The following is a 21359-nucleotide window of genomic DNA, read 5'->3' on the forward strand; positions in this document are numbered from 1 at the left end:
CTAAAGAAAGCAAAATGAGAAAAGATGGTAAAAAAGATCAGAGCAGCAGCAGAAACCCACTATTTTGGGATAGACAGATGAAGAAGAATTGACAAATGAGATAAAACAATTCCAGCACTAGGAAGAGAATCAAAGCAGCAATGAAAACAGAGTGAACGCGTTTTGAGTAAAAGGGAATGGTTATTAGCAATAAATGCTACACTGAGAAGAAGCAAAGTAAAGCCAGAAGCAATCCACTAGACTTGGCAGGTGGGGGGCTGCTGGAGTCATTGGGCAAAACACCTTTTATGAGAGGCCAGACTGAGCCTGACTATGGGGAAGACAGTGTGAACTGACACCAAAGGACCAGTGTCACTGAATCCTGGCAATGAATATTGGAAAGTAGTGTTTTAAAAAAAATTACATTTTTAAAGAATAGCGCATGATAAAAAGAATAAAGGAATAAAAACATCAAGATGGAATAATGAAAGACAAAGTATTTGATAATCCCATTTCATTCTAACACTGATTATAAGATTCTTAGTAATACACAATGAGGTATTTTTAATGTTCAATTTTAATTTTTGTATTGAGCTTGCAGGTGGCAAGATTTTACTTTTGGCAGTTTGACATCTATACTTGAAAGAGTCCCAAGACCTAAGCAGGTATCAACTAGACAGATGGTCAAGATACAAAGACATTCTGCATCTTTTTTTTTTTTTCCCTAGAGGTCTTTAAAATCAAATGGTGTCATAAGAAGGTTAGGCTTATTATTCTTGGGGTGGTCAACGCATTTTAAAAGCTCTCTTTATTCTTCTGTACCTAAGATTAAAAAAAATGACAAAATATCTGACCCACTCTACTAAAGATAGATGACAAAGTAAAAAACTAAAAAGGAACCTTCTAGGCTTAAAACAAAATTAGTTTTTAAAATAATAATCTTTTAAATCAGTATCCTTGTTAAATAAGCAGCATACAGGAATAACGTGGAATAAGCTGGATGGTGGTGGTGACATTTAGAATATTGTTACAAATCACACTGCCTGTTCTTAAAAATGAAGCCTTATTTCGTGAGGCAGAAACATACACAACTAATATTTTACACTATAAACTTACAGTCAATAAAACAATCTAATTATTTTAATAATAAAATCATAGGAGGGCAACCTCAAGTAGCACCAACATACATCAATTCATGCACTGAAGTAGAAGGGGAGTCATAACAGGATGTGAAACTTTATAAAAACATAAAATGTTAGTAATGATTTTTCAGAAAAATAGTGTTTCTTCACACTCTAAGGAATTTAAAAATCCCTAGCATAAGAACCACTTACCAAGCTCTTCATTTTCTATGACTTCAAATGTGGCCCAGATATCATCTTTTGTTGGAATTATATTTTTTATTGCTAATATGTCATTAGTTAACTCTTCTGCTTCCATCACAGGAGATATCTGCAAGAGAAGCAAAATTTCTTCAGAATATACGTCAAACGCAGAAGTGGCCTTATGCTAGGGCGGTAACACCTGCCCACCATCTACCACCTAATGATACTATAAGTGTCCTCTTAGTACGTTTAACTAGTTTCTCTAAGCATCTAGGGCAAACAGCTTATTCAGATCTTCTCCATAATGCAATACATTTTCATGTATGTATAACAAGTGCCCATATAATTGGGAAGAATTTTTTTGTTTTTAACTCAGTGAACAATTAAATAACTCAAAAAGGGAAGATACCTATTCATACTCAGAAAGACCTTCCACAGATATTGGATCCTATGGCCTTGGAGGCAAAAATCTTTTCACTCAGTTCTATAACCAGCAGTCTAAAATGGCTCATTCAGTTTGGGCTCTAAATTATACACAGTTGACTGCGGTCCACCATGCCAAAAAGCCCCAGGTTTAGTGGTGTGTGGTGTGCCCTGCCATGCCAAGTGACAGATGCTGGGACGCCAAAGTCTGCTTTCAGGCCAAGGGCAGAGTCTGCAGAGTCAGCCTGGGGGTCGGTTCTCCGAGAGTCTCAGAGCCTCGGACCACTGCATAAGTACACCACCTTCTTCAGGGACTTTGGGGGTTTCTCATTTGCTTTCTCCCTGTTTTTGTTTTTACCAGTCTTACAGGCATGCTGGCCAAAAGCAAGTTGGTTTTCTCCAATTAGAATTTAGTTACAATGCTAAAAAATAGAACATGATTTAAGCATGAGAATACTGCAGCTGCAACCTTGTTTCCACATTTTCAGTACAAGTATGCACCTATTAAAAATTTCTTAGAAAATGTGCTCATTTCCATTTCTCCTGTCCCTTATTGATCATAAGCATATTGCAAATATATAAATAATATAAAACATCTTTCATTAGAGGTAACTCATATAGTCTGTCTTTTGGAGTTTGTGGAATACCTTTGGAGTATATTAGGCTTCCCTGGTGGCTCAGATGGTAAAGAATCTGCCTGAAAAGCAGGAGACCTGGGTTCAATTCCTGGCTCAGGAAGATCCCCTGGAGAAGCGAATGGCTACCCACTCCAGTATTCTTGACTGGAGAGAGCCTAGCGTGCTACAGTCCATGGGGTCGCAAAGAGTTGGGACATGACTGAGCGACTAACACTGACTTGGAATATATTAATGATGCAGTGAAGTCCATTATTTGCTGTTTAGAAAAGCTCAATGTAGTACAACCTTAAAAGAAAAAAAAAATAGCATATGGCAAAAGCAGAGAATTTTAAGGAATAGAAACCTTAGTAGATGAATGACTTCAGTGATGTCACTCATCCGAATGGCTTTACAATTTTTTAAGAAGTATAGCCCTTCCTTACAAAGAAATAAATTACTGAGAAACCAAACTAGTTAAATAGTTGGCAGGGAGTTCCTCAGGTTGACACAGGAATGGAAGATTGGAACTCATTTCCTTGTTCCAGGTGATACCCAAGGCCCCTCTTCAGAACACCTTGAACTCTACAAAACACACTTCGGAATTAATTACTGTAAGTGATACACAAACCGATATAATGAACATCAGACTTGGAATATCATGACTAATGTTGCATCCAGGCCTTAATGTTATTAATTCCCATTTCTACTCATATGAACGTGAGACATCACTGCTTCACCTACCTCCTTGGGTTGAGGTAATGATTGACTGAAATAAATATAAGAGCTGTGCAAAGTTTTAAGCACTAACTGGATGTTTATTTTTATATAGTTTTTGCTATGTTTTTCAAGAGAATTTAGTTTTTGTAGGTGAAAGTGGACACTCTTTTATGTGAATATACTTAAAATACAAATTTTGCTCAATTTTAATAACTTCTGGTATGGCTCTATTAGATAAAATGAACTAGTGAAGAGTTTATGGGTAAGTGGAGTTAAGTCATGTGCTTTGACTATCCCTTTCAGCATAAGTGATAGACATATGCTGAGATATCTCTACTACTTCCTCATGTCCCCTGTGATCAACATCACATGTTCAGTGTAACAAACAGATGTGGCCAAGGAGTGCAAGGCAGCTTGTGTTAGTTCCACAGCTGAGTAACCAGTGTCAAAGAATCATATGTAATCATTTGTGCGTGTGCGTGCTTAGTCGCTCAGTTTGTCTAACCCTTTGCAACCCCATGGGCTGTAATCGCCAGGCTCTTCCATCCATGGGATTGTCCAGGCAACCATACTAGAATGGATTGTCATTGCTTCCTCTAGGGGATCTTCCTGACCCAGGTATCGAATCTGTGTCTTCTGCACTGCAGGTGGATTCTTTACCACTGTGCCAACTGAGAATATCCCCGTATGTAATCATTAAACACATATAAAATAATAATTACAGTATCTTTGACATAACTAAATTCCAGAAATATTTAATGTTAAGACTCTGTTTTATCTTGCACTTTAAAAAAGCTAAGAAGCTAAAACTGAATTTCTACTGTTAGATGGCAGCATTCTATCCTATGCACAAAGAAAGCAGTCTTACTCTCTTAAGGCTGACTAAGTACAGACTATGGTAACATGAAAAGGATCTTTTAAATTCAAAACAAATGGTTAACTAAAGTTACCAAGGAAGAGAAGAGTTATTTCATATTCCAGTACACTGAAATATTGGAAGCTAAAGTCTAGGATCGGCTTTCCTAGTGGCTCAGCAGTAAAGAATCCACCTGCCAATGCAGGAGATGCAGGTTCAATCCCTGGGTTGGGAAGATTCCCTGGAGAATCTTCCCACTCCAGTATTCTTGGCAGGAGAATCTCAAGGACAGAGGAGGCTGGTGGGCCATGGGGTTGCAAAAAGTTGGACACAACTTAGTGACAAAACAACAACAAAGTCTAGGATACAAGAGTGGGAGATTTATATACTAGTTGTTATTTATTAAGCACTTATGTACCATGTGGCGATGGTTTTTCCAGTGGTCATGTATGGATGCGAGAGTTGGACTATAAAGAAAGCTGAGCACCAAAGAATTGATGCTTTTGTACTGTGGTGTTGGAGAAGACTCTTGAGAGTCCCTTGGACTGCAAGGAGATCCAACCAGTCCATCCTAAAGGAAATCAGTCCTGAATATTCAATGGAAGGACTGATGCTAAAGCTGAAACTCCACTTTGGCCACCTGATGCCAAGAACTGACTCATTTGAAAAGACCCTGATGCTGGGAAAGATTGAAGGTGGGAGAAGAAGGGGATGACAGAGGATGAGATGGTTGGATGGCATTACCGACTCAATGGACATTAGTCTGAGTGAACTCCAGGAGTTGGTGAGGGACAGGGAGGCCTGATGTGCTGCAGTCCAGGAGGTGGCAAAGAGTTGGACACGACTTAGCAACTGAACTGAACTGACTATGTACCATGATATCTGCTAAGTGTTTTATAGGCAGGATATTACCAAGTCCTCAAATTAATGCTATTATATAAATTCTGTAATCTTCCCTCATTAGAAAGGTAAGCAGATAGAGACTCAGATGGGAGTATATCTGTTGCCTCATGTCAAGAAGGTAGGAAGACGAGTAGCAGATGTTAGAGCTCAGGCTGTTCTATAGAACCTATAGAACATCCTAACCACAACTAAAAGAACATAGGGTGGTCTCCAAATGACTAAAACATGGGATTCCCAGAGGATATTGGCAGGAAGAGTCAAACTTGTCATGATTTGAATTGGACATATAAAATATGATAGAAAAAACAATGGAAAATTCAAGATATGTAGACTAATGCTAACACTTATGATTTTCAACAGTATTCTTTACATTCCATATTTGGGACTCACCCGAATTATAATACTGCAGTCAGGTTCCTTTCTTTCTACATATACTTCAATTAACAAATCTCCAGCCTGGGAAACCTAAAAAGGGCAGATGCGAAGACAGCAAATATAAGTATGTTGCAAGGACATACACAATACTTAGGATGGTTCAAAAGTCCTAGTCATATTTCTAAAAATTTTATAATAAATGAAATGGGATCATTCTCCCTGTTCACAACATAATGATACCCATTTTCTGGATACAGTTAAGGATGTGGTATCTACACAAATGATATAATCAGCAAACACAATCACATACCATTTTTCTTGTCTTTGACTCAAAAGTATAGTGTCCTCACATACCCTTAACTAGCTACAGTAGAAACAGAGATGGTAAGGCCAAAGATTGAAATTTGAAGATAAATTAGGTCAGAGCTGTATTAAAATTACAAATAGAAAATGTATATTTAGCAACAAAAATTAAAAGTGAAGTGACAGAATATAAGAAGATAATAAAGTTTTTACTTAAATTACCTTTAGCCAAACATCAAGTGCTAGGTTATTTGGGTCCCTACTACCCCTAAGACTCACTATGTGAAGAAAACACAAGGCAGGCAACACAAAGTGTAAGATGTCACTATGTAGATTGACACAATAATGTGAAGAAGATTAACAAAGAACCAAACAAATCTACGAAAAATATTTTGAGTTGCTTTTTTCAGAAACTCCCTTAAGTAATCACTCAGAAGTCACATCCATCACTCATTTTTAGAAAAAGATCATAATGGAGAAATGATCATTTCAAAGTTAAATTTGCCTCAGAATAAAACCTGCGGAGTAAATTTATGGGGCAAACATTAAAAATGTACTTTGAAGAGCTGTTCATAGTTATTCTGACACTACAGGCTTAGAAAAGCTTATTTCCAATTTTTCTTCCCTATGTTTAGAGCTACATAAAAATGCTAGGGAAGAAAAGATACAGTTGACATTTTTACTTTCCCCTGTGTTTGTATAAACAACTCTCCGGGAAGGACACATTTTAAAAATTAAAAAAGCAAACACAAAGAATTCATAGAGTGTAGCCAAAAATAAGAATAGCTCAGAAAATCAAACAGGGATAAGACTTAGAGTCTGTCAGAAAACTACTTCAGACAAGTTTTGAATGGACTGGAGAAAAACTCCAGCAAAACAACAGATTTTTTCCAAACTGTTCTACTTTTCTTCCGAATAGCTTTATTTTATAGACAATTCTTTTCTTATTTTAGCAATACTTACTTCTACTTAATTAGAAAGTGTTCAAGACTCATTTCTTTATTGTAGTATGAATACAAATGATAAAACTGCAGAATGGTACTCATACTTTATCCAATAACAGTACAGATAGTGCTGCCAAAGATTACCCTTAGGCACGCACAGTCTTTTGTTTCATATCTGAAACTCTCTCCAAAAAGCAAGAATCCAAGAGAACCAACTGCTAATGAGCCACATTTTTTTAGTGTTACTGCCACTCCTCTGGAGGCTGCATTAATTACTTTGGGTCAAAATGGAGGAAACAATTTCTTATGGAATTAATGCCACAGTAGTGGGCTTTCCTGGTGGCTCAGATGGTAAAGAATCTGCCTGCAGTGTGGGAGACCTGGGTTCGATCCCTGGGTGGGGAATAATCTCTGGAGGAGGGAATGACTACCCACTTCAGTATTCTTGCCTGGAGGATTCCATGGCCAGTGGAGCCTGGCAGGCTATAGTCCATGGGTTCACAAAGAGTCAGACATGACTGAGTGACTAACACTTTCACTTTTCACTGGTACTAGGGGATCTATGCATTTGAATGAAAGCCTTTCCTCATTTCCCTCATATGGAATGATAGCTCTGAAAACTTCTCTAAATTAGTTGTGTGTATTTCAGGGTTTGATTATTAAGAAAGCATTCACCTGAAATTCTGAGTGTACCTACAAAGAGAATTTATTTGACCCATTTGTCTTATCTACACTGGTACTCTGAATCCACTATAATTGCTAGTTATTAGAAGACAAAGCCAGCCTCAAAAAAGTCCAGTGAATATTCATCAAACAAGGAAAGGTTCCCTGGAAAAGCAGTAGTGCAACCTGAACACACAAATTCAATAAGATGCACCCAAGGAAAGTTAGGAAGATCTAGAAAAGTCAACTTAAGAAATAAATTAACATGTTCTGAAGTGCACAATAGAAACAGTCCCACTAGTGCAATCATCCAAGAGTATGCAAAGCAAAAGCATATAAGAAATACTTATAATTTCAAAAGCATAATAGAAAGAATCATTAGGGAGTCTGAATTTTCTGTTTATTTTAGTATTTATTTTGACTTTAAATGCTTCCTTTGAAATCCACTAGTATTTTCAATAGTGCTTCATAAATGAAAACTGATTTCAGAAAGGACATTGTGATAAGATTGGAACTGACTTTTCCATCTATGTTTTGAAAACATTACATTAGCATACTTTGGCATTTTGTATGTGTCATGCTACAGAATTTCACAACTGTTTTATCTAGGTTTTGTTTTTTTTTTTTTTTTTTCCATTAGTTTTACTTTGCTTCAAACAGGAATTTGAAAATAAACACAACAAATGTTTACTTACAATGAAAGTTTTTGTTTTGTTTTTTGTTTTTAATTTTTTCAAATTGGAGATCTAACTATTACTACTCACTTGAGTGTCTTTCCACTTGGTAATAAAGCTATTCTCTATGTCCATTTGTTTGACTTGGTCTTCTTTAACCTGTTTAAAATATAATTTGGGACATTCTAATAAAATACAAGGAGTGATGGTACTCATCCTCACATAACTTTCTTCAGGAATTTAAAGACTGACATGTTAAAAATAAATGAGAATGGCCATCTTCATCAGCGGGGGCCCACACAGCTAGGGCAGCCAACAAGATAGAGGCTCATAAAGTTCAGAATATCTTATGATGATACCACTTTAGGCTACACATTCCATCAGTGACATCCTCTTTGCTGAAGTGTATTAATAAGCAAAGTGGCTGATGAAGGGTTCAACAGAGTTTATGTACATTGAGAGTAAAGACTTCTTTTATCAGAAATGTTCATTAAGGGCTTATGAAGTTTCCACCATTTGGTTAAAGTTGGACTTAACAAAACTATGTAGATAAACATTTTTACTACTATAACAGTACAAAAACAGAAAATCAAGAGAGCATGCAAAGCCACACATTTTTTTTCCCAAAGTCTTTCATTTCTCAGCATCAGAACTATTGTGAAGACATTGCTATTGATCAAAAACAGTGGACACATAAAGGAAGAGATAAAAAGGAGATCAAGGAGCAAAGAGAATTCAACAATTGTTCATTCCTACATAAATTAAGATATGAAATTTGTTATTTTATTAAAATATACTTTCTTTTCCTTTTTTAAGCAATCTTGTGATGAGTTATTATAAGAATGTATGAACTATAAAAGTTAACTTATTACATTAACCTATTTGATCATCTGGTAAAGACACAATTCTGGAAAACAAGGGGTCTTGTACAAGACTACTTAACAGAATGCCCGGAAAGGTTTAATGACAACATTGAGATGGCAGAAACAGTCAAGCAGTGGAAATGGACCTTTGACCCAGGTCCCCTACATCCCCCCACCATATTCAAATCCTAGGCTTATTTCCTCTGTTTTTACTCCTTTGAAATAAAAAAATTATCCCTATTCTAAGAGTTTTCTGATAAAACATGAAAATATGAACTTCATAAAATAGCAAATTGAAAAGTCAAATAATTAGAATAGAGATGACAATAAAAACCACAGAATATTACTTCAGAATTTTTTTCCAATTCATGCACAACTAAAAAAAAAACTCTAAAATGCTTTCAACTACAAAATTTATCAGCCTGATGTAATTTACTGAATTTGTGAATTTCATAATTTCACACCTCTAAGTAGACATACTTAATGCATACACATACTGAGAAAAAAACATAAAAACACTATAAATAGAAATATTCTGTGCAACAGATACCAGATGGTAAAAAAGCTTTAAAAGCAGCCAAATTTAAATGAATGGCTATAGCTTAAAATGCTAGTTATATCTGAAAAGTGAAGGATCATGTACCTATCTTTATATTTAAATATTCTTAAAGACATGAATAAAGACATCCTAAAATACATATTTTTGTTTGCAAACAATAACATCAAAACTATTTTAACAAGGGCAGGATATAAAATATTTACCTCAAAAATTTCAACATAATTATTAATTAAGTCCTCGATTACATTCACTTCTTCACTAGTTTGTCCCTTAGTTTGAAAGAAACAGGAGGAAAAAACCAAGGCCAAATTGTGGGCACTCATGTGATTGATTTCTGAGCATTTCTGAACCCTGTTAGAGAAAAGCAGTACTTGTTACAACGTATTTCTATGTGAAAATTTCATAAAACTTATGTCTTCATGTTCATTTATCCTCTTTTATTTTTTAAACACAAACATATTGAAAGTCACTGATACTAAAGGTGGAGCGGTGATTTAAAGAAAAATACACAGTTCTTTCTTCCAAGTATCCTTCAGGTTTAAGAACATTAGAAAAGACTACTGTCAAAGATATTACTACGAGTTACAAAGCAGTACTTGCTCATCGCTTTAGAAGAAGGCCCCCCCCTCCCCAATATCCAGACAGTTCTACAGATGGGACAACCCGTAGTTAAGGCATAAAGGTGTGCTTGCAGAAAGGTGTCAAATGACTTGTAGGATGGAAGCATAAATAAAAGAGGGACAGAGGGCAGTAGGTAAGCAGGAAATAAGGCAAGAATGGCAAATTGGGAGATAAAGTAAAGAGTTCCAAACTCAAAGTTCAGGGCAAGTGTTGAATTTCCCAGCACATCCTTATCAGGTGAGAAAATGTCGAAAGTGTTTGAATGGTTACTCAAAATAAGACACCTCTCAGAAAGCAATCACTTTTTACAATGAACAGACATGAAGAGAGTCAATTCTCCCAATCAGTAGGCTACAACACCAGTTTTACAAAGAACTTTCAAGTATTCACGAATGTTTAAGTCCAAAGTAATTAAGAAAAAAACCATAGCCATCACCCCAATAAAAGGAAATTTACAATGATAAAAATGCAGAACTCTAACTGATGCCCATGGAAATATCAGTTAATTCTATCACTGACTGTAGACATACTGCTGTTAAGTAGCTTCAGTCATGTCTGACTCTGTGCAACCCCATAGATGGCAGCCCACCAGGCTTCCCCGTCCCTGGGATTCTCCAGGCAAGAACATTGGAGTGGGTTGCCATTTCCTTCTCCAATGCATGAAAGTGAAAAGTGAAAGTGAAGTCGCTCAGTCGTGTCTGACTCTTAGCGACTCCATGGACTGCAGCCCACCAGGCTCCTCGGTCCATGGGATTTTCTAGGCCAATAGTACTGGAGTGGGGTGCCATTGCCTTCTCCAGACTGTAGACATTAACAGCTGCTCAACTGCCTGTCTAATTACATTTGTGAATTTCTAAAATACATGCCAAAAAAGGGAGATCAACTCTATCTAAGGAATAAAGCAAGACTAGGTAGGTACACCTAACTATAAAGAGCGAAGATTCTAGTAGGTACAAGGAAAATAAGGAAATATGACAGCAATACATATGATAGTGTAAGAAACAATGAAATACCAAATTGCATAGGGGAGACAGAGCAAGCTTGATCATCATGTATGATTTATAAGATGCAAAAGGCATTGCAAGTTAATAGAGGAGGATGTCGTAATTGTGGGCATCCCTCTCAAAACCACTCTGTACTTTTTTTTCATCACACTAGACTGTAAATATTTGGAAATTCTATCTCCAAGTCTGCCTCTGTTACTATTAGAATCTAAACATCTCACAGAGACTTTGTGTTGATCATACTGTGGTGGTGGCGGTTTAGTCTTAAGTTGTATCCAACTCTTTGTGACCCCATGGACTGTAGCCTGCCAGGCTCCTCTGTCATGAGTTTTCCTAGGTGAGGATACTGGAGTGGGCTGAGGAGTGTGTTGCCATTTCCTTCTGCAGGGGATCTTCCTGACCTGGGGATCGAACATGCCTCTCCTGCTTGGCAGATGGATTCTTTACCACTGAGCCACTAGGAAAGCCCCTAATCACACTGCAGTGTGTAACACAAATATATATAGTGAAGGGAATTAAGTCAATATTAGTCATGGAGGAAGTGATCTGTTATCTAGGACACGGATAGAAGTAAATGCTAAATCAATCTGACTTTATCCACACTGACCTCTCAAACTTTGACGACACTATCAAATATTCTCATCTCTCCTGAGCATTCTCCTCTAACACTTATCACCTCTTCAGTTTCTGTAACTGCCTGAATTACTGGCATAAATATGCCCACTATGTATTTTCCTTTTCTTCTTTTACTTCCCTGCTCCCACACTAGTATCTGCAAGTGTCCCATATTCAGCCAGTTTACTCTCTTCCCACTCAGGTTTTCACATCAGAAGTCCACAAAAATTGTGTCTTAAGTAGGTTTCTCTGCCTCTGTTCTAACCTTTTCCAATCAATCCCAGGACATGGGTTATCATCCTAAAACAGATTGGATCAGTCATTCCTTATCACATAAAGGAATGAAATCCAAATGTTTTTGCACGATGAACAGAGCCTTTCACAGCCTGATGCCAGCCAGCTATAAACCATCCCATCTTCTAGCACACGTTTCCTGAAAATATCCCTCACTCATGTCTTGTACTTAATTTTCTGTCATGCCCAGTTCATTTATCCTTTTAGATCTGAACCATCACCTGGATCTCAACACACAATGATGTATCACTCGATCTTTCCTCTTTAATTTCATGTCGTATGCTAAAATTCTCTGTTTTAAAATCTGTGCTGACAGTGCTGTGTTTTCCTAAAATGTATAAAATGCCCTGCAGCATCCCTGTAAGTCCCCATCCCCACTGTGATGTCTCAGGGTTCCTTGGTGCTATTTGGAAACTGCAGTCTTAAGACTATTTTTGTTATTCATGTACTATTAGCAATCATTTCTGTTCGCATGGACTCTTAGTGGGCATTGTATATAGTAGGAACGAAAATAAATATTAGTTAAACAAAGGATAGGAAGCAGCTCATTATCTGAAATTCAAGTATGAATAAAGAAGTTTAAGAATTATATGTAACTCAATGTTTAAAATATTAACTGATCATTGTAGCAGCAGGTGATATATTGAAATTTGTGAAGAAAAGAATCTGTCCCAGTGTCTCTTAGGCATAGAGATAGGACTGTACAGTATATCAACTATATTTGTATGACACAATAAGAAAATCAGATGCATAGTAATGGAGTTTACATGCATGAGAAGTAATGATTGGAAAAGAAAGATAAAGACAAAAGACAAATTGTGGAGATTTAGGAATCTAAACTTCAACTAAGGTATTTTTAGTAGAATTCAGCTTTATAGAAATTTATTCAAGGGAATATTGCATCCATGCAAGAAGCTGCCAACAATATATTCCTTAAGCAGTATTTACACTGATTTAAGTTTCAGTAATGATTCTTGCTCATAGCAAAATACACTGTTGACTTAAAATGTTATTCCCAAACACCCTGACTTTTCAGATGTCATTTCTCAAGCTACCATTTTATTCCTCCTAGCCTTCCAAATGCAGGGGACTACATGCCCTGACATAGAAAATGGGTTTGACTTTTGAAATTTTCCTTATCTAATCAATAGTCTGACATCAAAATGTTTAAAATTCCTGTTTAAGTACTGGATGTATTTGAGAAGGTGATATACGATTATTTCTAATCCATTTAAGAAATTCTCCAGGGCTATTTATTTGAAATGTATCTTAATTGCATTAAGAGACACCAAACTGATAGTTTATGGGAATTCCATTTTGAAACCATTCTTAAGATATGGTGAAAGGCATCATTGACTCGATGGACGTGAGTTTGAGTGAACTCTGGGAGTTGGTGATGGACAGGGAGGCCTGGCGTGCTGCGATTCATGGGGTCGCGAAGAGTCGGACACAACTGAGTGACTGAACTGAACTGAACTGAACCACAGTACTTTAAATTAAAAAAAATAATGACTTACTGAGTGTCATATTTGAAATATCTAGAAAAGTTCATGAATCCACCCACCTGTAAAGGTGTTCAATTATAGCTGCCAATGTTGCTCGGTTCACCCCAGGAAGAGTACGTATAAATGCTCCATACTTCTTAATTCTTTCCTTGTCATCTTGGGTATCTAAAGGTTAAACACACACACATGAAACTTTAGGTCTAACTAATCATCTGTATTACCAATTTGCCTTTTATCAGTATTTTAAAACAATATTCACAACTGTATTTCACTGATACAATCAAGTTTCAAAACAGAAAACACTCAAACTTCTCTAATTCTGGAAAAGTATTTGATATTTACACAAACATTCCACAGCTATATGTCACAGCTCTTATATTTTATAATTAAAAATAAACCACTATTAAAACCCAGGTCTGTATTTTATCTTCAATGCTACATTCTACTGAACTTCAACTAAAAGGACTATTTTCAAGTAGTAACAAATTAGCCTACAAATTGAAGAGATGAGCCAAAAGTATTTTAACTATAGCTATGGAAAGATCTCACTATTTGTTATTAGAAAATGACATATCTGACCATTTTTCCCTGTTAGCATCATAAAAATCTTCCCTAAACTTTGAACCATCCCAGAACTATGAACTGTACATTAACCACACTGCTGTTGCTACTGCTAAGTCGCTTCAGTCGTGTCCAACTCTGTGCGACCCCATAGACGGCAGCCCACCAGGCTCCCCCGTCCCTGGGATTCTCCAGGCAAGAACACTGGAGTGGGTTGCCATTTCCTTCTCCAATGCATGAAAGTGAAAAGTGAAAGTGAAGTCGCTCAGTCACATACAACTCTCAGCGACCCCATGGACTGCAGCCTACCAGGCTCCTCCATCCATGGAGTGTCCAGGCAAGAGTACTGGAGTGGGTTGACATTGCCTTCTCCACATTAACTGCACAGATCCATGCAAAAGTCCTTTCACCAGCCCTGGAAACTTCAGTTCTTTGTAGAAGGTTAGGGGGGCAGTGGAATAAGTCATAAGGCTCTGGTAACAGTGACACAGACTGAGAGGAGAATAGATAGATCCTTTGCTTTTGTCATGATTAGAACTTATTCATGAAGAGCAGGACAAGAAGGAACTACTCTCCTCCACTCTCCTAACCCTAAGAAGTCAAATACTTAAAAGCAACTGCACAGGAACCTCCAAAGTTCTAGTCTGGAGGTTGTATAGTGGTGGTCTGGTCTAACCTTTTCTTTCACAGGGGAAATAAGAGACCTCTCTTCAAATAAATAGCTTGTGCTGACTCTAACTCAAGGGGATTGCACTTATATTCCCTCTCCATTCCCAACTACCTTTGGAAACAGGGCTTTTTCATTTTCTGCTTAGCCCTACACATTCCATTCACAGAAAGCCAGTGGCACATTAATGATTCTTTGAAAGTACACAGTCACTTGTAAAGGGCATTCGGATCCCTGGGGAGGTAAGAAATTCTGTGACACATTTTTGAAGTACGCTCCTATTTAAAACAGGAACTGATAGCTCCTTTGTACTGATTTCACCTGCACACTAGATCTATAAAAGTAAACATGGTCATATTGACTTAACTACGCTGATGGATGACTGTCATAAAGCAAGAGCGGAAGACACCCCAGTAACATTCAAAGACTATACTAGAAGTGATTAAGAATTAGCTATCATTCTTGGTATAATCCAAATGTTTCCCCTCATGTCTTCCAGTTTCTAACTGTAGAGGTAATTGTATTTATTCAATTAAATGTAATTAATACTATGCTAAGTTGCTTCAGTCGTGTCCGACTCTGTGCGACCCCTTAGACGGCAGCCCAGCAGGCTCCTTCGTCCATGGGATTTTCCAGGCAAGAGTACTGGAGTGGGGTGCCATTGCCTTCTCCAAATTAATACTATACTACTATGCTTATAACTCGGAGAAGGCAATGGCACCCATTCCAGTACTCTTGCCTGGAAAATCCCATGGACGGAGGAGCCTGGTAGGCTGCAGTCCATGAGGTCACTAGGAGTCAGACACGACTGAGCGACTTAACTTTGACTTTTCACTTTCATGCATTGGAAAAGGAAATGGCAACCCACTCCAGTGTTCTTGCCCGGAGAATCTCAGGGATGGGGGAACCTGCTGGGCTGCCGTCTAAGGGGTCGCACAGAGTCGGACACGACTGAAGCAATTTAGCAGCAGCATGCTTATAACAAGCACATGCTAGTATAGCCTATTTTCACAAATCTTATAAGAATAAAATAGATGATATTTTCAAAATGAAGTTTGAGTAACTAGGAAAGGAAATGAAGATAGATTTTAGGTCATACAGAAAATACAACAATTCAACCAGTCACAGCCTTCAGACAATTTAATTAGCATTCTTAGAAGAAGAGGTCACGTATATCATATAAACAGGTACTATGCAACTGTAGGACATTCCTCGCCTTGGGCGCACAGGACCCAAGAGAGCCCTCCAATGAGGTCCTCCAGCGAGTTCTGGTTTACTTTTGTCAGATCCAACAAAGGGTACTTTCTGACAGGTCAGGGTGAGCTACAAGGATCTGAAAGCAAAGAACTTTGAACACTAGTGCAATGGCACCCCACTCCAGTACTCTTGCCTGCAGAATCCCAGGGACGGGGTAGCCTGGTGGGCTGCCATCTATGGGGTCACACAGAGTCAGACACGACTGAAGTGACTTAGCAGCAGACTTAGCAGCAGTCGAAGCCTTCTCAAAGTAATTTCTCAGGGATTCACATCCAAATGGAAGGTGAACACACTCCTCTCTAACACATGCTATTTCTCAACTACTTTCTCCTGTAGTTTAACAATGAAGACCTCTTTGCCTTTAAATTTGACAACTTCACCAAAAGCATATTTGTCATAGATTTTTGATGACTGATTTTACAATAAAGGCAAATTGTAAGTCTTTATAAAATACAGGTACTATAAATAATTTCATGGTTATGAATTACAATAAAATCTTAAAACAAAAATGAGGGTGGCAGGGCAATTGTGCTTAAAAAGATGTATTACCTAATTCTATATTCCAGAAAATTATACAATCAACTCTTCTTGTGAATAGAATTAAAACTATTGATTTGAAAAACATAGGAAACAAGAAAAAGACTTCTGAATTAAGTAGTTACATTGTGAAAAGTTTTATTTTAATAACAATACTACTCTCTTCTTGCTGAGACAAAAAAGGTCAATCTTGGGATTATTTTTCAACTACAGATGTTTTGTGGCATTTCAAAATTAATCCCTTCAAATATCATATTTATGTTTTAAATTAAACAAATACTTTCAATGGAAGAAACTTTCTCAACAGAAAAACATCATATAGTCAATTCAAAGGTCATTTTCCAAAAAAATTCTCAAAATAGGTCAAATGTACAAGAGAGAAATATATTAGTAAATTATGGTATAATTCAATGATACATTTTAAAAACTGGGGGAAAATGAAGATTCAAAATCATCACTTTGAAATTACTGATATATGGGGAATATTTTAGTTTATTAATAAAAGTTATATATAAATCATAGGTGTGGGACAAAGATTATGAAATAATGTGAAAAATGAAAATAGCTCTATTAGAAATCTGGGATTAAAGGCAAAGTTTATATTTTAAAATATGTATTATCATGCTTCTAAAAAAGGAGTTATTTTGAATTAATGGAGGTAAATATAGGTTTTGCTGAAATCAGTTTGACCCATTATGTGATTTAATAGGGCTTCCCAGGTGGTGCTAGTAGTAAAGAACCCACCTGCCAATGCAGGAGACATAATAGATATGGGTTTGATCCCTGGGTTGGGAAGATCTCCTGGAGGAGTGCGTGGCAACCCACTCCAGTATTCTTGCCTGGAGAATCCCCATGGACAGAGGAGCCTGGTGAGCTACAGTCCATAGGGTCACAAAAAGTCTGACACAACTGAAGTGATTTAATACACACGCAGCTGATTTAATAAACTTTTTCTAAGATCATTTCTTAAATAAGTTCTTTTAGAGTATAGCAAAGATATTTTACTTCATTAGACAGTATCTGAAAAAAAAAATGAAGACTAAAAAGGTCTTTTGTCATGTAACTCTAAAGAGACAGAATGAATGAAAAAGGAAAGTCAAAGAGCTATATGTTAAAATCATGTAAAACCAATGTTGTAATACACCTTTCATTTTAATCTTAATGAGAAATTAATAGCCTACATGGACTTGACTATTAACACTTCCAAAGTTAAGGCAAAGTAAGCACTAAGAAATCTACCAAAAACTAAATATTATCATAAAAGACTTTAGCAATTACCACCATAAATTTCTTTTGAGGCACATAAAACAGCTATTTTACAATTTCTGTTCTAAGCCATTATGTACACTGTTCCTTTCATTTAAATGTTCAGATTATCAGAGGTGATTTTAAAAATCTACTATCAAGTGAGAAGGCAAGCCTTTATTCTGTAATTTATGTATTACCTAAGGCAGAGATCCAATACGGGTAGAGCTCCTTAGTGAGAAGTGCATCATCAACGTCGGAGAGAAAACTCTTCAATACACCTGTCACATCTTCAAGTTGATGTTTTCCAGCCCTCAATTTAAAGCTTCTTGCATCCTTTTTGAAACTCTCCAGGAGTTCACTTACATGTAATGGATCACCATTCTTTTGATAGATATTTTTGTATCCTAAACCTTTGTTAAAAAAAAAAAAAAAGATTATATGAAAAAAGTCTCAGGTCAAAATCCATTTTACTATCTCAAAAAAAGAACTAATTTCTGTGTTCGGATGATGTACAAGACAAAATCATCATCTAAGAGTTTATATAAACATGCATGAGAGTAGAAAGCTCCCCTCCTTGCAAATTTTATAATGTAAAATGCAAACCTGATGAACAAACTATTCCATCCTCAGCTTTTAGTAGGCCCTAGGCCAGTCCTTCCGGAAAAGGCAATGGCACCCCACTCCAGTACTCTTGCCTGGAAAATCCATGGACGGAGGAGCCTGGTAGGCTGCAGTCCATGGGGTCGCTAAGAGTTGGACACGACTGAGCGACTTCACTTTCACTTTTTACTTTCATGCATTGGAGAAGGAAATGGCAACCCACTCCAGTGTTCTTGCCTGGAGAATCCCAGGGACGGGGGAGCCTAACGGGGTCCCACAGAGTCGAACATGACTGAAGTGACTTAGCAGTAGCAGCAGCAGCAGGCCAGTCCTTCATAGCATCTTTCTCAAATGTTCTTTTACTGTAAGTGCCCTTTGCTTAGTCTCTCAGAGTACAGATTTGCCTTCAGTTTCACTGACAAAAGTAAGACTCTCTAGTATAAATTTTCTTAAGTCTCTACATTCATATGTGCATATTTAATTCTGTCTGTTCCACAACTTCTTCTAGATGGAAGAGCTGGGTCATAACTTTTCAGAATTACATACTGATCAAGTTTCCCACTTAAAATAAGAGTAGCAGTGGTTAACTGAAGGAAGAGTGGTGGTGGTGTGATGATGATGATAGCCAAACAAATATTTTTTAATACTTTTTTGCCCCCTCCCTTCAGGCCTCTTGTTTTTCTTTCTTCCAAAACTAATCTGAGTTTTCTGTATTTATTCTTTCTACCATCTTGCATCCCCGTTGAGCCTTTAACCACTTACTGTTGCTTCAGGCCTAATTCCCACTCTGTTGGGACCATCTTCCTCAAGAATATGCTTTCTAGATGCTTTTCAATTTTTATGTAATAGGATCCCCTTGCAGTGTCTAATATTCCAGTGAATCCTGGTTAAAATTCTGTTAATCTCAAGGTTTTCACAATGTTATGATCTCATCTCTTTTGGCCCCTTCCTCTATGACTCCTCTTCTAGTCTTCTATTTATTCTGCTATCCAATATTTACTGATGATTCCAGGAAACTGTCCTCAATTCTCTTCTCTGATCCGCTACAAAATTCTCTAGATGAACCCATCCATTTTCATCATTTCAACTAAGACATGTATATTTCTACTCAGCTTTTAATTTTGAAAATTTCAAATGCACATGTGCATTACATATCTAAATCTATATATAAATACAGGGCTTCCCAAATACAAGCCACATAGACTATACTTATATATATGAACAAATTAATTTTCCTGCCCCATTCACTACTTCACCTCCCAATCCCAACATGCCTTTTATCTTGTTCCTATACCTCCAGGAGGTATAGGAGAAGGGGACGACAGAGGATGAGATAGTTGGATGGCATCACCAACTCGATGGACATGAGTTTGGGTAAATTCCAGGAGTTGGTGATGGACAGGGAGGCCTGGCGTGCTGCAGTCTGTGGGGTCACAAAGAGAGGGACACAACTGAGCGACTGAACTGAACTTACACACCAAGTAGGACACACTGGTCAAAAACATTGCACTTATAGATTCATATTTGACATTTACTCTATAATTTGTGGAGAAGGCAGTGGCACCCCACTCCAGTAGTCTTGCCTGGGGAATCCCATGGACGGAGGAGCCTGGTAGGCTGCAGTCCATGGGGTTGCTAAGAGTTGGACACGACTGAGCGACTTCACTTTCACTTTTCACTTTCATGCATTGGAGAAGGAAATGGCAACCCACTCCAGTGTTCTTGCCTGGAGAATCCCAGGGACGGGGGAGCCTGGTGGGCTGCCGTCTATGGGGTCGCACAGAGTCCGACACGACTGAAGTGATTTAGCAGTAGCATACCTCCATATGTGGCATTGCCTTCTCCCCAGTCATTTATAAGCTAGAACTTCTCTTTCTCACACATCACATCAAAAGAATCAATAAAAATTTCAAGAAAACTGTCACATATATTTTTCATTATGACTTGTCTCACAAAACTGTCCCCTTGCTCCATCACCTGCACTATTATAATTTCAGGCACCCAATTCCTCAGTATGTTATTGCCCCTCTCTGTCCCTATTTCTACTGAGCCCTCCAGTCTGTCTTGAAAATGATAATAGAATGATCTGAGATACAAGTCTGCTGGTGTTACCAAAATGCTTAAAAATATGGATATAGCCCCCCTACCACTGACTAGAGGGCAAACTTTTGGGAAGATTGAAGGCAGGAGGAGAAGGGGACAACAAAGGATGAGATGGTTGGATGGCACCTCCAACTCAATGGACATGAGTTTGAGAAAGCTCTGGGAGACGGTGAAGGACAGGGAAGCCTGGTGTGCTGCAATCCATGGGATCACAAAGAGTCGGACACGACTGAGCAACTGAACAAAACAGAGGGCAAGTTTAGGGATTTTATTATGATACATAAGACCCTGAGCTTCCCGGGTGGTGTTAGTGGTAAAGAACTGGCCTGCCAATGAAGGAGACATAAGAGATATGGGTTCGATCCCTGGATTGGGATGATCCCCTGGAGGAGGGCATAGCAACCCACTCCACTATCCTTGCCTGTAGAATCCCATGGACTGAGGAGCCTGGTGGGCTATTGTCCATAGGGTCGCAAAGAGTTGGAAACAACTGAAATGACTTAGCATGCATGCATTCATATAAGACCCTATATGAATGTCCTAACTAGTTCTCCAGCTTCTTTTATTTTCCGCTCTTCTTACACTAAGTTCTAACCACATGTAGCTACCCAAAGTTCCCTGACTAGACAACTTCCTTCATGACTCCACACCTGACACACACAGTTTCCTCTACCTGGAATCCCTCCTCCTCCCTTCTCCTAATGAGCTCCCATTCTCTCTTAAAACACATGGCAGGTTCCATGCTCCAGCCATGAAACCCTCCATGACCACTTCTACACTAAGTGAATTTCAGCTCTAAGCCATGGACACCTGGACCACGCCCTGAACCCCACTGCCACAGAATTTCATGCACTTGAGATATAAATGCCCACTTATTCTGATCCACAATCTATAAATTCCTAGAAGGCAAAGATCATGTCTTATTTTCTGTATACAGTAGTTACACAGTACCTCAAAGAACTCAGTCAATAGTCAGTAAATGACCACAATAGAAGAACAAGCAAGTTCTACCAAAAAACTGATTAAGTTTCTGAGATATGTTCCTAGTTGAGTGAATTTCTAACAACTGGTACAAGGTAACTCAATGTGAATCTGAATGCAATTTTGTTTACAAAAAATTAAATATATCCCCCCAAGAACTAACTG

At 37.7% G+C, this 21359-nt stretch overlaps 1 protein-coding gene across 6 annotated transcripts in view; it reads right to left on the reverse strand.

The window, feature by feature from the left end:
• ARAP2 (ArfGAP with RhoGAP domain, ankyrin repeat and PH domain 2) overlaps positions 1-21359 on the reverse strand; it is a 193571-nt gene that overhangs the window by 52446 nt on the left and 119766 nt on the right. For 5 of the 6 annotated variants that reach the window (XR_009736956.1, XR_009736957.1, XM_061419874.1 and 2 more), the window contains 6 exons: positions 17708-17920; positions 13300-13405; positions 9405-9552; positions 7870-7938; positions 5211-5285; positions 1314-1431 (listed from right to left, as the gene is read on the reverse strand). Coding sequence is in view for 4 of the 6 variants with exons in the window: in XM_061419874.1 (XP_061275858.1) it covers positions 1314-1431; positions 5211-5285; positions 7870-7938; positions 9405-9552; positions 13300-13405; positions 17708-17920 (729 nt within the window). In the remaining 2 variants the exon portion in view is untranslated. The remainder of the gene's footprint in view (positions 1-1313; positions 1432-5210; positions 5286-7869; positions 7939-9404; positions 9553-13299; positions 13406-17707; positions 17921-21359) is intronic. The other variant, XM_061419875.1, reaches the window with a different exon arrangement.

Source organism: Bos javanicus, chromosome 6 (genome assembly GCF_032452875.1).
Source record: "Bos javanicus breed banteng chromosome 6, ARS-OSU_banteng_1.0, whole genome shotgun sequence".
Taxonomy (NCBI): Eukaryota; Metazoa; Chordata; class Mammalia; order Artiodactyla; family Bovidae; genus Bos; species Bos javanicus.